Consider the following 19613-nt stretch of genomic DNA (forward strand, 5'->3'; position numbering starts at 1 on the left):
AACGTACTACAACAGGTATAGGGTGTTCTACTAATATTTAAAGTGGTAAAAATATGGTAATCTGCATAACCATATTTGTATGAATTTGTCTATACACTTCCCTCCGCCATTTTCTTAACTTTAAATTTTGATTTCTCACGCTCAGTTGTCTGAAAAATATAGTAAAAATTTTCAATATATATGGACACACTATACATAATATTATTATATTATGTAAAAATAAAAAACAAACTATAATTAATTTAACATAGTTTTGTTTACAGGATATAACCAAGGACCACTCACAACTCAACAGACGTCAGTATTTAGTTGCCAGGAATCAACATCTGATGATTTATTATACCATCAAATCATGCAAGACGCCATGTGTTATGCACCTACATTAACAAGAGACTTAGACTTACCAATGCTAGATGAAACATTTGAGTTATCCGAACATTACCGCACTAGTCCACCACCAGCAGGTATACATCGAAGATCATACATATTGGCCACCAGGCAAGACAGCAGTAAAGGTACAATTTATGTTTTTTTAATAACGATGAAATTTCGTTTTGTTTATACTTTATATTGTTACTGATATGAACAGCATTTTTGTGGAAAATATTTTAATGTATTTACATCAAAATAAATTTAACATACACCCTACATCCATATTAAAAGCGTATAAAATGGTTGTTTTTTATAAATCAAAAAATATTTATTTAACACGGTCAGTAAATATCAAGACATAAAATTATAATCATAATTATTAATTATAGTCATTATAGTTTAATCTTGAAACATTTAAAATAAAAATATTTCTTGAAAATTTAAACTGTGAAACAAGGACTAAATAATATGAATACATGATATTCATATACTTATCATTAATCATTATTATATTTTATTATTGGTTGATGGTTCTTATTTATACATTTCAATCAAGAAGTTAATAACTTGTACTAAAGTTTGAGTGTTAAACTTGGAGTATAGGTTCATAAGGTTTACAAAAAAAGAAATCACTTAAATTTAAATTAAATAACTTCATAAAGTAATAAATACTTAACATATAAAATTCTATAATATTTTCACAAGAAGTTTAAAGAATATATTTTGGTTATAATAATCAAATTAAATTATTGAAGTTAGGAAAATCAATTCTATTTTCTTCTATAGATGCATTGTTTTAAATATTAAGCTGTGTATTTTATTTTGATTATGACTATTCAGATGAAATTGACGATCAAGATGAAACGTGTTTCCTGAAACAAAAAAATAAGGATATAATAATTGATGAAAAGTCCAAAAAGAAACCTTGGATAACACTTGTATCTTATGTGGACGACTTAACCGTCGGTGGAAGAAGGGACTCCCAAGGAAATTTCGTTGATGCCGCTCCCAGTTTTCCAGGGTTTGGCAGAAATAAACAATCAAAGGCACCACTAGAATGTTTTCCTTTTAATTGCTATCAAAGGTAAATAACGCATGTATTTTGTATTAAAATAATTTCAATATACTTAATTGTATTCGTATAAAACATTATGTTTGATTTATTTATTTTTTATTATTCTAATATTAGTACATTATTTAAATTATTTGTTTGATCATATTATATTACTCTTGAAACGAATAATACAAATCATTGTAGTCATTATATTATATTTTTTGTACTAAAGAGTAAATACATACAATTTTAATAATTGCATTATTTGTTTTATATACTTAAAGACACATTAATATTATGCATAATTTAAATAATAAAATGGATTTGAATTTAACTGTTGGAATATTATTTTAATTATGAAATATCTATAATTTGTAGGATTGGAATAAAAAAAGAATGGGTTGATACTTGTTTCGGCGACCGATGGATGACTTTCCGACAGAGAACTCTCGTGGTAGTCGATACTCCAATATTTGAATGGTTTATACTAGTGTTGATTTTTGCGTCGAGTGTAACTTTATGCTTCGAAGATATTTACCTAGACGATAACAAAACGCTCAAAACTGCATTATATTGGACTAATTTTACGTTTTGCGTTATTTTCACTATTGAACTTATGCTAAAATGGATAGCATTAGGGGTTTATAAATACTTTAAAAGTTTTTGGACAGCTTTAGACTTCATTATTGCAATGGTAATATAAATACATTTTTGATATTATAACAGATTAAAATTGTTTTGGTTATTTTTTTCGAAACAGATGTCAATTTTTAGTTTACTAATTGATGAAAATGAGAATTTAAAAGTTCTACGGTCGTTAAGAACTCTCCGAGCTTTGCGACCACTCAGGGCCATATCAAGATGGCAAGGGATGCGAGTAAGTACTGCGAAGTCTAAAAATACTTTTACGTTGAATGTAATATAATATGCGCTTATTTTATACATTACTAGATAGTTGTGAATGCTCTGATGTATGCAATTCCATCAATTTTTAACGTTCTGCTGGTTTGTCTTGTGTTTTGGTTGATATTTTCAATCATGGGTGTGCAGTTTTTTGGTGGAAAATTTTTTAAGTGTGTTGACGACAACGGAGACCGTTTATCCGTAAACGTATGTACTTGATATGTTTTTATGTTGTTTTTTTTTATTGGTGTTAAATAAAAACTATATAATAATTTTTGTAGATTGTCAATAACCGCAGTGACTGCATGCTCCATAACTATACTTGGTTAAACTCAAAAATATCATTTGATAACGTGGGCATAGCTTATTTGGCTTTATTTCAAGTTGTAAGTTTATTCGTGGTATTTATTATTATTTTTGAAAAAAATGTACTCGTGCTACACTGTTATCGAATTAATGATATATATATTTTCATTAAAATATAACTATATTTTTAATAGGTACTATACTATATTTTTGAACATTACATTTTCAGGCCACATTCGAAGGTTGGATGGAAGTAATGGCAGATGCTGTAGACGCTCGTGGTGTAGACTTACAACCTGAATATGAGGCAAACTTGTATGCTTACATATATTTTGTCATATTTATTGTATGTGGAGCATTTTTCACTCTAAACCTTTTCATCGGTGTTATAATTGATAACTTTAACATGCTTAAAAAAAAGGTATACCATTATTTTTAATGAGGTTACATCATTTATATGTTAATGAACTATCTGTTGCAGTACGAAGGCGGAGTATTAGAAATGTTCTTGACTGAAAGTCAAAAGCATTATTACACGGCCATGAAAAAACTAGGCCGGAAAAAGCCACAAAAAGTAATTAAGCGCCCAGTCAATCAATTTATGGCAATATTTTACGACTTATCGAATTCCCGAAGGTCTTATATTTACTTATAATTTGTACTTAAAAATGTCCAATGATTAAAACGTGAACATTATTTCGTAGGTTTGAGATTGCAATTTTCGTATTGATTTTTTTAAACATGCTGACAATGGGTATTGAACATTACAATCAGCCTGATCCGGTGTTTTTCATATTAGAAGTCTGTAACGCATTTTTTACCACTGTTTTTGGATTAGGTAATTTTCTTTTTACAAAAATACTATACAAATTATTAATGAAGTGTTTATTACAATATACATAATATTTTTTTACAGAGGCTTTAGTGAAAATTATTGGTCTTCGATTTCATTATTTTACTGTTCCTTGGAATGTTTTTGATTTTTTGCTTGTCTTAGCATCCGTTCTTGGTATACTTATGGAAGATATCATGATCGATTTTCCAGTATCACCGACACTTTTGAGAGTAGTTCGCGTGTTCAGGATTGGTAGAATATTACGATTGATCAAGGTGAGATAATAATAAATTCCTAGTTACTACTAAACATAATTACTAATCAAATTACATTTTAGACAATCTCTGTAATTGTGTAATTGGTGTTACTTCAATTAACTATTTGGGTTTTAGGCCGCCAAAGGTATACGGAAACTGTTATTTGCCTTAATAGTGTCTTTACCAGCACTTTTCAATATTGGCGCACTACTCGGTCTGATTACTTTTATATACGCCATAATCGGTATGTCTGTTTTCGGGCATGTCAAAAAACAAAAAGCCATTAATGACATGGTAAACTTTGAGACTTTTGGTAGGAGCATGCAACTGCTGTTCCGGTTAGTACATAAATTGTATATATTTACTTGAAATTCCAAAATATTATTTCGAACCATATTTGTTTATTATATAGGCTAATGACATCAGCCGGGTGGAATGACGTACTTGAATCACTTATGGTGCAACCACCGGATTGTGAACTTGAATCTCCAGGACTTCCGAACGGTAATTGCGGACATCCTATTCTTGCGATTACGTACTTTACGAGTTTCATCATAATAAGCTACATGATCGTAATAAACATGTACATAGCTATTATATTAGAAAACTTTAACCAAGCTCATCAGGAAGAAGAAATCGGCATTGTAGAAGATGATCTCGAAATGTTTTACATCCGATGGTCTAAGTAACTGGAAAATCTCATCGGATTTTTCAAACATAATTTTAAACCTCCTTTTTCTATTTCAGATACGATCCACATGCAACGCAGTTCATAGCATTCAATCAAATATCAGATTTCATTGCAAGCTTAGACCCACCATTAGGCATACCTAAACCAAATATCGTGGCTTTAGTCAGCTTCAATTTACCAATTGCGAGAGGCAACAAGATACATTGCTTGGATATACTCCATGCACTCGTCAAACACGTGCTTGGCCATGTCGACGAAACAGACGAATTCAAAAAAGTAACCGATAATCATTTACATTTTTATTATATTATACAAAAAATGAAATGCAACATTTAATGATGATTTTAAATTTTAATATTTGTATTCAGCTACGAGATCAAATGGATGTGAAGTTTAAAAAACAATTCCCAACACGTAAGGAACTGGAAATCGTGTCATCTACGCGTCTGTGGAAACGTCAAGATAAAGCCGCGAGACTAATACAAAGAAGTTACCGAAACTTCCGAAGGTATTGTATTTGTTTCGCGTAACTTGGATAAATAACAATCCATCAACGTTATCTACTTTGAACACTTTTCCAAATCGTAGTTTTAATATTAACCCAATTTATACCTTTTCTTGTCTTTATTTGCCTTTTATATCTGCATCCCGTCCATCATTATACTACATTTTTTACAATTCTATTATGCAGGTATAACTTAATTTTTCAATGTACAAATTTCTTATCCTTTTTCTATGACACAACTTTAAAACACCAATCAACACTCGTAGTCCACTCATAATCTTCATTACTACACGTTATAATCTGGGTATAATTTATTATCATTAACAATATGTATTCTAATATTATATTTGTCCTTACTTTTTAAACTTATGTACCATATTTTTATTAAGTTCCAAATTCATTTCCTCGAAGTATTTGGAATTGTTTCAATATTAAACCACCCAATTTTTTAAGCATCATATATAACCTGCATCAAAACAAAAATTGTTTAGACGGAAAAAAGACATAACGGATTTATGTTCGGATACGCAGTCTTCAAGCCCCGGAGGTTGGCAGTCACGTCTTTCGTCGTTCCTACATGTTAAAGGCATGTCAATCAGTGGTATTGGAGGAGGTATCGGTAGTAGTTCAAGAGCTTCGTCCAGAAAATCTTCAAGAGCCTCCGACACATCTGACATATCTGAACTAGGAGCGTCGCTCTGGCTTAACCTACCATTGTTTTTATTATCTAACGCTCAGTTAGATACGACGAGTAAAAACGAAGAACAGTCACCCAAGAAAAAATCACAGTAAGTCATTACAGCTTAGTAGGTACTACTGTACTAGTCCATATCGCTACATAAACAATTATTCAACAGCCATAAAATATAGAAGCAACTAAAGTTGTTATACTTTTATCCCTATAAAAAAAAAATGTTTTTGATTAATAGTCGATAAAATTATTATAGGTAACATTTTAACAATAATTATTTGTCAAATTAATTAATTTAAAATTACTTTCAAATAACACATGTTTGATATAGAACTTATTACTAACATGCATATCTTCAAATTATTATTTATTTTCTTATATAAACATTTGTAGTATTGACTTTTGGTTTTCAGATAGTAAACTGTATTCTTGACACCGTTTTTCCTTAGAATGTATTGTATTGTTGATTTACAGTGATCAAAACATACATTTTTCATGAAGACACTTTCAATGGAAGTAGTATAATTTTATAAACAGTAAATAATCCAAAGGGTATTTCCCTAATAGCAAATTTCGTATTTTATGGATTCAAATTTCAATTACATTAATTCCAGATTCGTTTTCCAACTTATTATTTTCAATCGACTTAAAACTACAAAGTGTATTTATTTTATTAATGCATAATATAACTGCTCGCTTGTATGCAAAAGAAAAAGAAATATTTAAAATTCAAATGTATACATATACCCAACTGATTACAATAATTGTCAATTGACATTTCATTTTAAACTTCGTAACGTTATTATAGTTATGCATATCATGCATATCATAACACTTAATAGACATAATTTGTTGTTACTTATTATTATACATTTGTACCTATAAGTTAACCATATTTGAATTGGGCTTTAATAAGTATTAATTAATGAAAGAGGTATATAAATACAAGTTGTGAAGGATTACACAACTTATGAGTTAAACTATACCAAAACTTTAAATGTTAATTATTATCACAATGCAATAGAGATTTTGAAATATAGGTATTAACTTAATTGTACATTAAACGGCAAAGTTCATAAATGAGGGCTAATAAGATAAATTTATTAATTATTATGTTTATCTTATGCGTAAGAATTAAAAGAAAAATAATCTTTTTCACTTTAAAATAAAATAAATTAACAGATATCCTGATTAAAATGTCAAGCATACGCGATTGAATACATTTCATTAGACAGATACGCGTTTAGAAGTTTTTTTATATCTGCTTTACAAAGTGCTACGAATACATTTTAATTAATATGAAAATCACTTGAACACGTTGCGATAAGTAGCTTGTAGATATAATAATTGTACGTATGCATCTTATAAAAACGTATAAGCTTTAATTAAACATAATGTTTATAACTTCTATAGCAAAAAATATGCACCGCAATCAAAAAAAAAATTTGTTCATCGATTAAACTAGGTAGCAGTCTCCAGATATTTAAATGAATAGAAATATTTTTAACATTTCAGCCATTTCAGCGTTTTTACAATTGACAGGCCCATATGTCATATTATTCCTTGATACACATCGATAATAATAATTTATTGAGACATATTATTTAGTCAGCATATTTAATCGACAGAAAGTAGAAACCCGCGAGGTTTATAAATAGTAACATTATTAAATAATAAATATATAATTCATATTATTAGCAATCCATTACGTTCAGTCGTAGGCGTCTTTAATAATAGCTTGACACTTGGCAAATAAACGAAATTAAATTAAAGTATGACATTGACGTGGTCAAACCAGGATTATATCAACGCAAGTCTTATTAATTAAACATAATTTTTTACCTAAGCTTTAGGGGTTTAAACTTAAATAATTTATATTTTATACATCTTATACATTTTATTATGCAAGTGGACGACGAGGATACGATAGTTCATTATTATTAGTAGTAAGATCTGTTTACTACTCTTTGTTTGTATTTTTTCGCAACCCTCATTAAACAATAAACATGAATTAAGGAATAAGGGTGTAACCGTTTCCGGGTGAATAATATTATGGAGCCCCCGCCCGGCACTTGATGCCAAGAAAAAATATTGTACTAAAAATTGTTTAAATCTCTTGTGATGCAAGTTCTGAAGTTAACAATTTAGAAAATAAGTAGGTAAATGTATAAATTACTAAGCATACTAAACAAAACTAAAAGTAACTGAATTGTTTAACTGTTTATAATAAGCAGTGTTAATTTAATTAAAATGAATGTGTTATTTAATTTAGTCCATATTGACTATGTCAAATTGAAAGTGACTAAAGGGTAATTTTTATTTTTGATTAAAATTGTACAATGTGAAAATAATTCAATATTTTTAATACCTAACTATTTATTTTTACTAATGAAATATTAAAATAATTTTACAAATCAAAGCATGATTAGAATATAATTTTGGGTTTTATTCAAAGTTCAAATACACAACATCCAAAGTTGTCGTGTATAATACCATCATACCAATTCCATTATAACCATGGTTTGTCAATTTTTAAGAGATTTTTTTTAGTACCGCCATATGAACTAACATAGGTGGCACGCTCTTTTGATGCAACTTTTACGTTTATATACGTCTTGGTAGTCGGTACTTATAACACTTATAACCATTGGGTCATTTTTCCTGGTATCTCAGAAGACATATTATTATGATATTTTGAAACGTATTTAGATAGTTTTTTTTTTATTCACACAATTCCACAAACAATATAAATATATAATACTATATAGTATAATAAATTATTATCGAATGGAAATTAAGTAGGTAGCCTAATATTTCAATAATAAAATTATTATCACACGGCGTTTCGGATAGGTGATTTAGCTACACCGTTGTTGCGGTTTCATTTCCCCTGTAGGTAGGTATTTCATTATATTATTGCCTATTATACCAATGGGTTCCTTGATTTATCGTATGTGACATGTTTCCCCGTGGATGATGTACAATTCAAACGACGGACTACTAGACGTTCTATGCTCAACCTCTCCTCAAATTTCTCAAACACTCAAATTCGACGCGAAAAGGCAGACTTGGGATTAAATTTTTGTAGGAGCTCGCGAGTTACCCATATTATATTATACTGTTTTTGAACATAAAAATATTACCAACAATTTGCGGTACTCATTAAAATGATATAATAGATTTTTAGAGGAACAGAAATCACACACAATGTTAAGGTAGTGGCGGCACAAGGCGTTGACAGTGTGGGTGATCTCGCGCTCAGGGGGTGGGGGGCGGGCCTCGGTTTAACTTGACCTAGAAAATTCCATTCTACGATTCGCCGCGCCCCGCTACTGTTTTACCAGCGATACACATAGTTTAGTATGATAACATTAACCATATTGTTGGACCGAAATCCAGGTATATTGCGGGAGGGATGGATAATGCGCGGTCGACCCCCCCCCCCCCAAGTCCGCCGCCGGTTAGGTCGCACTGTCTGTCGTCGTCGTGGACTTATCACTGACGAACCTATTGGTGTTTTTACCCTTACAGCGTGGAAGGAGGTGGCGGCCCGGTGCACATCACGATCAGCGAACCGTCGCCCGAGGCCAAACCGAACGCGGTGCTGCCGCTGTCGCTGGACGAGGGCGGCGACGTTGCGGCCGGAAGCGCGGACCGGAAGCAACAGCAACAGCAACTACTTCAGCAGCAGCAGCAGCAACAGGCGGCGGCCAACGTGAGCATCACCATAACGGACGCGTCGCCGGAAAGCGCGTGCGGCGCGAGACCGTTGCCGGCGGCAGCGAATGTGCAACAGCAGGCCGGCGGCCCAACGGCGCACAACAAACGGTTGGCGTTCCGGCGGGCGAGCGAAGCGAAAATCGTGCAGCACAAGGCGCTGGTTCACCGGACATCCGAAGGGCCGCACAGCTGATGGGAATTATAATGACACGTATAATAATATTATAATATCATTTATACGCCTAACCTATATATATATTATACACCATACACGATAATAATTATTATAATATGCTATACCGCCGGAGCCGTCGTTATCTCGTTGTCGTTGTTGTTGTTGTTGTTTGTTGTTGTTTGTTTGTTGTTGTTGTTTTTGTTGTTATTGTTATTTTTTACTATTATTATTTATAATCATTATTATTATTACTATTATTATCATCGTCGTCGTCGTCGTCTTCGTCCGTACACGGCGGGTACGGTTTTTATTTTATGTATAAGCGGTGTACAGTCCACCCCATCTCACCCACCCACCAACCCGCCCGTCGCTACTCCGCCACCGCCGACATCGCCCATGTAGTATAGACGCGGAACACGACACAGACCGACGACCGTATTACAGTATAACCAAGCAGTCGTCATCGCATAAAATAGGTAGGCTGTAACCGATTTTTAAAACCACCCACATCGATGATTCGACCGGAACAATATCGTCACTTGAGGCACAGTTCTCGCAACTTCGAACGTGATCTATGATTTATGTGTGCAGTTGTTACTATAGTTGATAGTGTGTCTCGGATGAGTTGCAATGTGACCAAATTGTGTTGAATTCCGTTGCTTCTTGCAGTAATGCAGGTAGAGGTGCGCGCGACTTGGTGCGCTGTATAATTATACGTCGTCGTTTTAAGTTGGAGATTTCACAAAATCGCGACCAAAAGCAGAACGAGATCATTCGTCTCGCCGGCGACCGAATTACGCACAACTAAAAAACATACATTACGATAGTATAATAATAATAATAATATATTATTATAGCATTGCGTGTAATACGTAATGCATTATGCTACACGTGGCACGTCGTGAGTAATATTCGTCGTCGCGGTTTTCTCGTTTTCCGGTCGATAAATCCCGTCGTCGTGCGTACACGCCGTTTTGGGAATTTTTACGTCCCCTTTCGCTTATACTATTATAATATTATATACAAACGGGGTGGAGAGGAAGGCGGCCCCACCGCCCCCCTACCCACTACTTTTCACCGCCAGTAGAAGGGATGATAGTCGAGGGTGAGCGGACATCGGACAAACCGCGAGCGCGATAATTTCGACGCGAATTAGTCGCATTGTCCGTCGTATTTTGTTTTTGTTTTCAGTTTTTTACTAATTTGTAGCTGTATTATTATTATCATTATATATATATATATATATATATATATATAAAGTGGATCAGACCTCGACAGTCAATTATAAACGGTTGTGCGTATACTTTATAATGTATACATATTACTTAATATACATATATATATATATTATGTTGCGCAGCAACTGCAGAACTCGTAACAATGTGGTTCGCGAAAACTTTAAATTCCTCCCTATATATACCTCCTCGACTCACGCCTCCTGCAGCGGTTTTCCATTATGACTTTCGGATATTCACGACGCTCGTCCGCAAAACAACTCTGCAATAATTACTATTACATGCACTCGACTAAACCGCATTGTTCGGTATAGACAATAATAATAATATACGACGTGTACGCTCTGTTCTTACGCTTAATGTCTATAGAAAAAATAAATAAAAATTCACCACGCGGCTTTTAAATAAAAAAAAAAAAAAAAAAAAAAAAATGTGAACATTTGGAGGAGACGTTTTAAATTTATCGCTTACCACGATCGCGTAATTATACACACTCGTTGCCTTGGGCTTGGCTGTCTATTTTTACAACGTATTAGATATTTATTAAAAGTGATTTTTTTTTTTTTAAATAATAATATAGGCTAGATAATTTAAACATAGTTCTTTTTACGCGTTTACGATTATTATATTAACAAACGCCACGGTTAAGTCAATTTCCATACTATATACCATATTATTATACATATAAGTACCTATACATAGGTTCATGTGTCAATTATTTCAGAAACTTTATAATAATAACATTAGCTATTAGAAAATATTAAATATCGTATAGGATTCTAGACATTCTAGTATTCTACTTATTTGTTGCGATAGTCTGTCTGAAACGGAAATATATAATACAAATAAATACAACTATATTTATTTATCAAATGATTTGTTATTTTAAGGAAAAAAATGATTTATTTGACAATAACGTGGTTTAGGATTTATACCAAGTTATCAATATTGTATTTCGCAATACCTACATCGACCGTTTCTCGTCATTGTAGGCACTTAACTCCACGTGTAAGTACATTATAATGTACACACTATTAGACCCACAGGTATACTCTACTCAAATAACACAAAATAGTGGCGACAACTGATGGGAATGATATTATATTGTATATTAGATTTCCAGTACACAATGTTCCCGGTTCTAACTCGTCGTTTTTCGCAAGGATCTATACGTTTTAGGTATCGCTCCTATTGGCCATTGCCACCGTGCACTAGTCGTCGTTCCGATGAAAATATTTTGTAATAATTTGGACATTCGACCGCCTGCAACCAGTTATTCGTTTTTTATTTTTGTCGTTTCGCCATTATAGTACGGATTAACACACAAGTAGTTATAAACTTATAAACTGATGACTATTATGACTTGTAACGTAATATATAATAGTAATAACAATCCAAGAGACTTAGACTTTTGAACACTCTTGTGTAATGACATTTATAATTATCTTACTTTTAGTGAAAAGCTCAACATTTTACGTCTTCATACTCTCACTAGGTGCTATACGCTATATTAAACTAAATTCCAGATAGATTCGTGTTCATGATATTTTTATAGATTTTTAAAGTAGTCATATTGCATAGATTATGCATAATATATTTTATATTATTACAATAATAGTATATGTACATATGTCTAGCAACTTTAATATAACGGAACCTATTTAGGGGCCCGTTGAAAATACACTAGGTTTTGAATTTTTGATTGTATTGATTGAATTCTACTAATAAAATATTATTATATTGGGTGCATAACTTGCGAGACATTAAATAAGTTGTTCAAAACAAACCATCATGCAAGTCTACTTACACAGTTGATTATTGTACCAACGAAACTCATTAATATATTCTAAATTTTTTTATACGTGTTTAATATAGGAATGCAATTATTACTGTTTTTTTTTTTTTTTTTTATATTAACATGGAAATTAAAAATTAAATCGTAGATATAAACTATATAATAATATTACTAGTGTTACCATTTTAATATCATAAGCCAGAGGCTAGGAGGTATACACTGTAGGTCTTATGCCCGCGAAAAAGTATTTCCAACAGTTTAGGGACGTTCTTGTATACATTTTTATACGAATAAATACTAAAAAATTATTTAAAAAAAAAAAAAAAATTAAATATTATACTATTATAAATGTTTAGGGATGTTGACTGATTCGTGTCAAATGAGTCATGCATGCATATTCCTGTTTAATATTCGGTGTAGTATGATACGCAATAATAATAATTTGACGAAAAACTACAGACTGACTATACTGAAAAATTTTAGAAAATTAGAAACGCTTATTTTGTACGGCATCGCGCAAATTTTTCGAAGGTTATTTTTAAAAAAAAAAAAACGTTTATTTCGATTAGGTATTGTTGTATACAACCTGCGCATATCGTGTTGAATATAATTGAAATTAGGTGGGTGCGTACCCTACGTGTAAATAGCCATATTTTATAGGTAACCACTAACCCGCGTCAATCACTCGCACCCATAACATATTATTGACATCTCAGACACATTATAATTATAACGAAATGGGAACGTATTCGATTTCAACGGTTCGAAGGTTCAACGTTGTTCATTAATATTGGACGTTGCGCCGGTAAAAAGGGATATTACGCGTGTCTTGGCCATTTTCCACTCTGTCCACTTACCGAGCTATCTTGACGTAAATTGTTGTACACCAAAGTAGTTTGTATTTCCAAAATATAGTAATAACATAATACAGATAGAATCTGACGACCGTTGTAACTATCGTATCCGTCATTAGTTATTACCTTCAAACTAGCGAGTGATGAATGAAAAATCAATTACAGCCAATACAGAAACGAATGGCCGTTTACCGAAAGCAGTCAATATATTTTTACTTCACCCTCGCGCCGTCCGATAACTATTATCGTCGGACACCTATAGTCGAGATAGGTGCTATATATGCCTACTACTACCTATATCCTACCTATTAATTTTATTTGCAATAATGGCGTTTATTATTTTCGCTGTTATATTGTGCACCATGATATAGAAAATGCGGATTTTCCGTAGAGCAACTCTATGTGATTCGGGGGCTCACCCACACACCCATTTGGACGGGGTGGATATGGACGCTTGCGAACCTTCACGATATGCCTTATTGACTCGATTACGCCAACGAGGCTTGGGACGGCTGCGTGTGAGTTTGCGTGTTCGTGACGGCTTGATAAGATCACAATATTATGATATTACTTACCCTCCCGATAAAATAATTTAAATCGTACAGGTGGGGGTATATCTTTAAGCACGATACAACGGAAACGTGTGTACGATTATCGAGGCGTTCGGATAAAGTATTGAACGATGTTGCGGGCAATTATTATGACACGTGTTGCATAAGATTAATCAACGAGCCTCCAACGAGTTCCCATTATTTATTTTCGTAATCGTTTGTATGATGTTAATCGCGCGTGGAGGATACCCCGGCTACGCCATATTACTAAGGTCTATGCTACGTATGCGTATAATCTATTAAAATACCCGTGTTTGCGGTTACCTTTGCTTTTATCGCAGGTGGCCGACATTAATTGGCTGTTAATTTGTTGAAATACGATAAATTGTCGTTGTAATCATTATTGTAAGGTACCTGCACGATGAGGGTTTGGCGATTTAACGAGATTAATAATGTTACGATCGATCTACATTATCTCGATTATTGTATTACAATCGGTGGCGACGACATCCGGACGTTCCGGATGTCGAACGTGTTCTTCCCCAAAAGTAGGTCAAAATTAAATAATCGTGCGAAAAAATTCCCGTCGAGCGCATATCTTACGACTGGTGCGGTGCAGGTGGTGGCGGGGGTGGCCGTGTCGGTGCACAGCAGTTTCGACTCGAGTCTTTACCGATGTTTTACGAACAGACAATAACTTAGCGCATTTCATGTGTGTAAATAGTAGGTAAATTAGCCGAGCATGGGAGTAACCTATTCATAATAATAATAATAATATGATGTTACGTTATTATTGAAACGCATACGATTTATTATTGCCGTCGTCAATAACGTGATATAATATCTAATCGTATTATAATATTGTTGAAGACCTCTTGCCTGCGTTGTAATTTTAAGGTTTTTGGTTTTTTTTTTTTTATAATTTTTAATAATGACCTACGGTAATAATGATGATTTATAGAATAAGAATATTCGACGAACGCGTCGAGAAAAAAAAATAATAAAATCCGAAAAACCCGAAAAAAAATTGAAAAAAAAAATAAAAACAAAAACAATTGGAATACTTAACGATAGCAATGTTATCGAATGATCCGCGTACGAATTGAATCGAAAATCGGCAATAGGCGAATGCGATGCGTCGATAGAACAACGAACACGGCGCGTAATCCATATTATGGTTGTCGTATTATAATATAATATTAGTACCGATCGCAACAATATTCGCAATGCGATTCGTGCAACGAAAACGTAGACATATACATAGGCGGATATTGGGGGGGGGACTTGGGGGGCTTAAGCCCCCCCCCCCCTGAATGTAACAAACTACACGAGATGTCAAAATAAATCGTGTATTTTAATATACCTATATATACTTGGCGCCTCTGCTAGAATAAAGTAGGAGTACTGAGTGGCCACTAGTCAGTAGGTCGAAGCGTTTAAAAATGTATGTTACCGCTATTGGATAAGACAAAAACGTTGAGCCCCCCCCCCCCCACGGATGTGACCAGATATGGCACATACATAGCACGAGGATGATGATGATATCGCAATGCCCACGATGATTAATAATTGGCTGTTGTAATGTGTGCGCGCTCCACTCGACGGTGGACGGGGGAATTTCGTTCGGAGAGTCGGCCGAAAGTCCGGTCGACTCGACGTCAGCTCTTTATTTTTGTATTCCATTTCGCGTGAGCTATTTTTTGATCTGCCGCAGTTAAGATATTCCAAACTGACATAATATTTAGGTTAGCACGTACACAAATACAACGCGCGACAATAATTATGCTCTGCGCCCCTTATGCACCGGCCGTACAGTGTAGCGTACAATAGGCGTGCGCAGAGATTTTGTATTGGTGCGGCACAATTTTTTCTTGTGGGCGGGTACTCGGTTTATGTTATGACGGTTTTATGGCAGTATTGCGGTTGAAATAAAAAAAAGACCATATTTATACACAATTACACATTACTCTACAATATGTAAATAGGTACCAACACTAAACCGCCAAACACACAGTCATGAGACCAATCGTCGATTCCCTGGAACTAATGTCTCGAATTCTTCGATCGTTTCCCCATAATCAATTTCCGCGCATACTCCTCGTCCAATACTCATAAAAAGTGAGCTGTCAAGACGCTCTCGATAGCCCGAAGTTTTTGACTTTACAATGTCAAGCTTGGAAAAAGCTCTCTCGCACGAACAACTCGTGACAGGGATTGTATAGTAAATAATTGCAATGCTTTATTGAAGTTAATAAAAATATCTGCTCCGTCAGAATGATTTAGCCGTTGGAGCCACTGTGCTATAGTCACTGTCGATGTACCTTTAGGCATTTCTGTGTTTGAAACACGTTCCAGTAGTTTGATTTCACTTTTTAAACCGTCGATATCAATATCAAATGTATTGTTGTCCGTCTTATTTTTATTATTTTCAAAACAATAAATTTCTTATTAAAAAAACATAATTTTTTCGGGGAAAGTTAGAAAACTGAGATTTAAGGAATTATTACAGGCCGTACCCGTGCGCACGCCTATGGTAGACAGTGTATAGGCGCAATCGCGATAATAATATCATTGTAGAATATCGCGGAATTTTTTTTTGCGTAAACATTAATCCGGAAAAAATTTCGATGCACGACACAGAACCGGCGGTAACACGGCACATGATATTTTGATATCGTAACCCGTCGTCGTCATTAATTGTAATAATATATTGCAATAACACATTGCAATAACAATAATTATAATCATATCGTACGTGTTTTTTACATACCAATTTCATCGATTGTGCAATGCCGCCGTGAAAACGTACTGTTGTCGGACTCGGTGGTGTATTGGTACGCGGGTATACGCCGTCTGCCCCCGTCAGAAGATTTTCGATTTTCCTACCCAATGTGAAATCGTATTTTACGGGTATACGCTTCCGAAATGACCGGAAAACCAAATGACATTTTGAAATGTATTTAATAGTTGGTATAGGGAAAAAAACGTTATTCGTATTAATGAATTCGCGTGTTAATGAATTATTCGTCGATTGAAGTGTGTGTTGATTATAGGTTTTATAACAATATGCGTTGCGTTTAATGTATTTTAAGTTCGATTTAGTAAACCCGATGTTGAATACCAAAAAAACCTTTGTGGAAAATTCTACAGATTGTACCTATATAATAATAACGTTATTATTATTTTAATTTTTTTGACGTTCGAGTTGATTTTGTTTCATTTCCTATTGTTGCGTTGTACAAAAACTAACAAAATAATGTTAAAAACTGTGTACCGATTGAACTGCAACGACGTTATGTAATACGAAGATATTATAATTTGATCGCATGGGTTACATACATATTTCATCGGTGCGTATACTAACCCATAAATATATTTACCAACCAATACACCACCGTTGGCGGTCAAGTGGTTTTCTGTCGAGTCCATCATAACGGCCGTTTGGAAATCAGTCGCACAATGCATATTATATTATAGTGCACGCCTATTTGATTTCGTCACACGTTGTCAGTGGCGGCTTGAACTTTTTTTTTCTTGAATCACATTTAATATTTTTACACCAACCACCCTAAAAAAATTGTCCACTGCTCTCCATGAGGTGAATTCATAGTTTTTCAGCGGATAAGTTATGCCAGTTATAGGTGTTTAATTGGTATGCACAGTAAATATTATATGACCCTGTATCACCCCCGAACCATATGATAATAATTGTACTTATATTACATATCAATATATTTATATTCCGTTCTTCACACGCGCGGGTACCGGGATTAACCGCTTGACCTAATGTCGGCTGTTACTGTACGACTTACGCTGATACACAATATGTAGTCCATATAGAGCTGAACATTATATTTCTAATTGAATTGCCAACTTTTAAAACGTCTTCAAACCAACTTTCCCGACCGCAGGACACCCACCCACCCACCCACCCATTAATATTTCTATGAATCACACGATTCAAATGTGTAGGTACCTCCTTCGAGCCGCCACTGCACGCTGTACATTGTTATTTTATCGATTTCTTAACATCGCAGTGCCCAAATACCATACAATGCCAACAAAACGTCATCGTGCGGACCATGTGCAGAGGATGTAAGTAAGTACGCAACTCGACTTGAGATATCCAACCGACAATGTGGGTACACGGTAGTGTTTATAGCACACACACACACAATCGGCATAATAATGTTATGGCAATGATAGTAAAACAAAAATAATAATAATAAACGTACACGTAGTAAGTACCCTCGCCCACCAACAGATTTATCGTTTTTGTAGATGTCAACGTCTTACAATATATTATTATTATTGCGTGAAATAAATGTAATAATAATATCGCCATACCCACATAACCCCCCCACCCCTCGTCACCCGCACGCCACAACGCAACGAAAGTCCGTACAATCGTACCTACGCGTTGTTATTATTGTTGTTATTATTATTATTATTACTATTACCATTATTACTGTTTATGAATTGTATGAATTTTTTTTTTCAAAAACGGTCGGCCAACAATATTATGATATTAATGTATTTATTTTGTCGGTCCTGCTTTCGACTAAATAGAAGAGCTTCATAGCGTGTAACTCGTTAGAATATTATTATTAATGACCTAACCATAATATTATACATTATTAATATTGTATAATGATAATAATATAATAATATACTGTTACTAATATTATAAACTACCTAAATATTGTACATAATATTACACGTTTACAGACATAGTGCCTAGACCTTACCACTGTGCCTCGATTCTAGTTACATAGGTTCTATTTTTTCAATCATTTCGACGTGATACTTTTACTGTCATGATAATAATAATAACAATAAATATAACATACCTGTTAAAATTATTTCAAATACTTGAATTATAAAATTATCATTAGCGTCATTCTCTTTGTAGGTTTTGTGGGTACCTACCTAAACACAGGATTGCTTAACGTGAAATGTATTAAAACTTTGTGGGCTTAATATTTTACATGTTATTTGTTTGTGTTTAATATTAATAAAACAAATACAAAATATAAAAATATGGATCTAAATTATTTTATTCTAAAAGTAGTTGAAATTAAATACAAAAAATGTATTTAAATACATAACAAGTATGAATTAATTTTATTGATGTTACTATACACACAAATTGTAATTGTAGAAACGGTGTAAGTACATAATATATTACCTAACTTTTGACAAAAATGTTGTCTCATCTCTATTGTGGGTACCAAAGTATCAATAGCAATATTATTAAATACCTAAGTAGGTTTTTTTTAAGAAACCTTTTTTTTATTCCTAGTTTAGTTTTTACATTTACAAACTTATTATAACTGCACTCTAGCTTATGGTCTGAGGTAGTCGTTCAAGATAATATTATATTCATTTAGTTTAACGTATGTACAAATACAATTACTAATTAATACATATTATAAAATAATATTATGTTCACGTGTTTTACGATAATAGTACTATCAAGATCTTTGACGTTGTACTTTTGGAATGACTTTTTCAATCAAACAACTATTAATATGGTTATTATTATTATTATTATAAACATCCTTTTGTCATATATTTGTTCTTGTATTTTCAATATTTACAACTGTTAGACAGTTAAGTTTGATATATTACGTTTTGACATTTTGTATAATATTGATTTTTTTGTTAAA

The 19613-nt window shown here is 33.3% G+C and overlaps 1 protein-coding gene across 4 annotated transcripts in view; it reads left to right on the top strand.

The window, feature by feature from the left end:
* Positions 1-19581, top strand: part of LOC132950750 (sodium channel protein 60E) — a 134582-nt gene extending 115001 nt beyond the window's left edge. For 3 of the 4 annotated variants that reach the window (XM_061022294.1, XM_061022293.1, XM_061022295.1), the window contains 16 exons: positions 264-515; positions 1213-1456; positions 1805-2120; positions 2187-2303; positions 2378-2536; positions 2611-2715; positions 2865-3056; positions 3117-3271; positions 3340-3473; positions 3552-3745; positions 3863-4065; positions 4140-4412; positions 4475-4694; positions 4787-4926; positions 5415-5711; positions 9146-19581. In XM_061022294.1, the coding sequence (XP_060878277.1) occupies positions 264-515; positions 1213-1456; positions 1805-2120; positions 2187-2303; positions 2378-2536; positions 2611-2715; positions 2865-3056; positions 3117-3271; positions 3340-3473; positions 3552-3745; positions 3863-4065; positions 4140-4412; positions 4475-4694; positions 4787-4926; positions 5415-5711; positions 9146-9527 (3383 nt within the window). In that variant the 3' untranslated portion in view covers positions 9528-19581. The remainder of the gene's footprint in view (positions 1-263; positions 516-1212; positions 1457-1804; positions 2121-2186; positions 2304-2377; positions 2537-2610; positions 2716-2864; positions 3057-3116; positions 3272-3339; positions 3474-3551; positions 3746-3862; positions 4066-4139; positions 4413-4474; positions 4695-4786; positions 4927-5414; positions 5712-9145) is intronic. The other variant, XM_061022296.1, reaches the window with a different exon arrangement.
* Positions 19582-19613: the final 32 nt, after the last annotated feature.

The sequence above is a fragment of the Metopolophium dirhodum genome, chromosome 8, assembly GCF_019925205.1.
Source record: "Metopolophium dirhodum isolate CAU chromosome 8, ASM1992520v1, whole genome shotgun sequence".
Taxonomy (NCBI): domain Eukaryota; kingdom Metazoa; phylum Arthropoda; class Insecta; order Hemiptera; family Aphididae; genus Metopolophium; species Metopolophium dirhodum.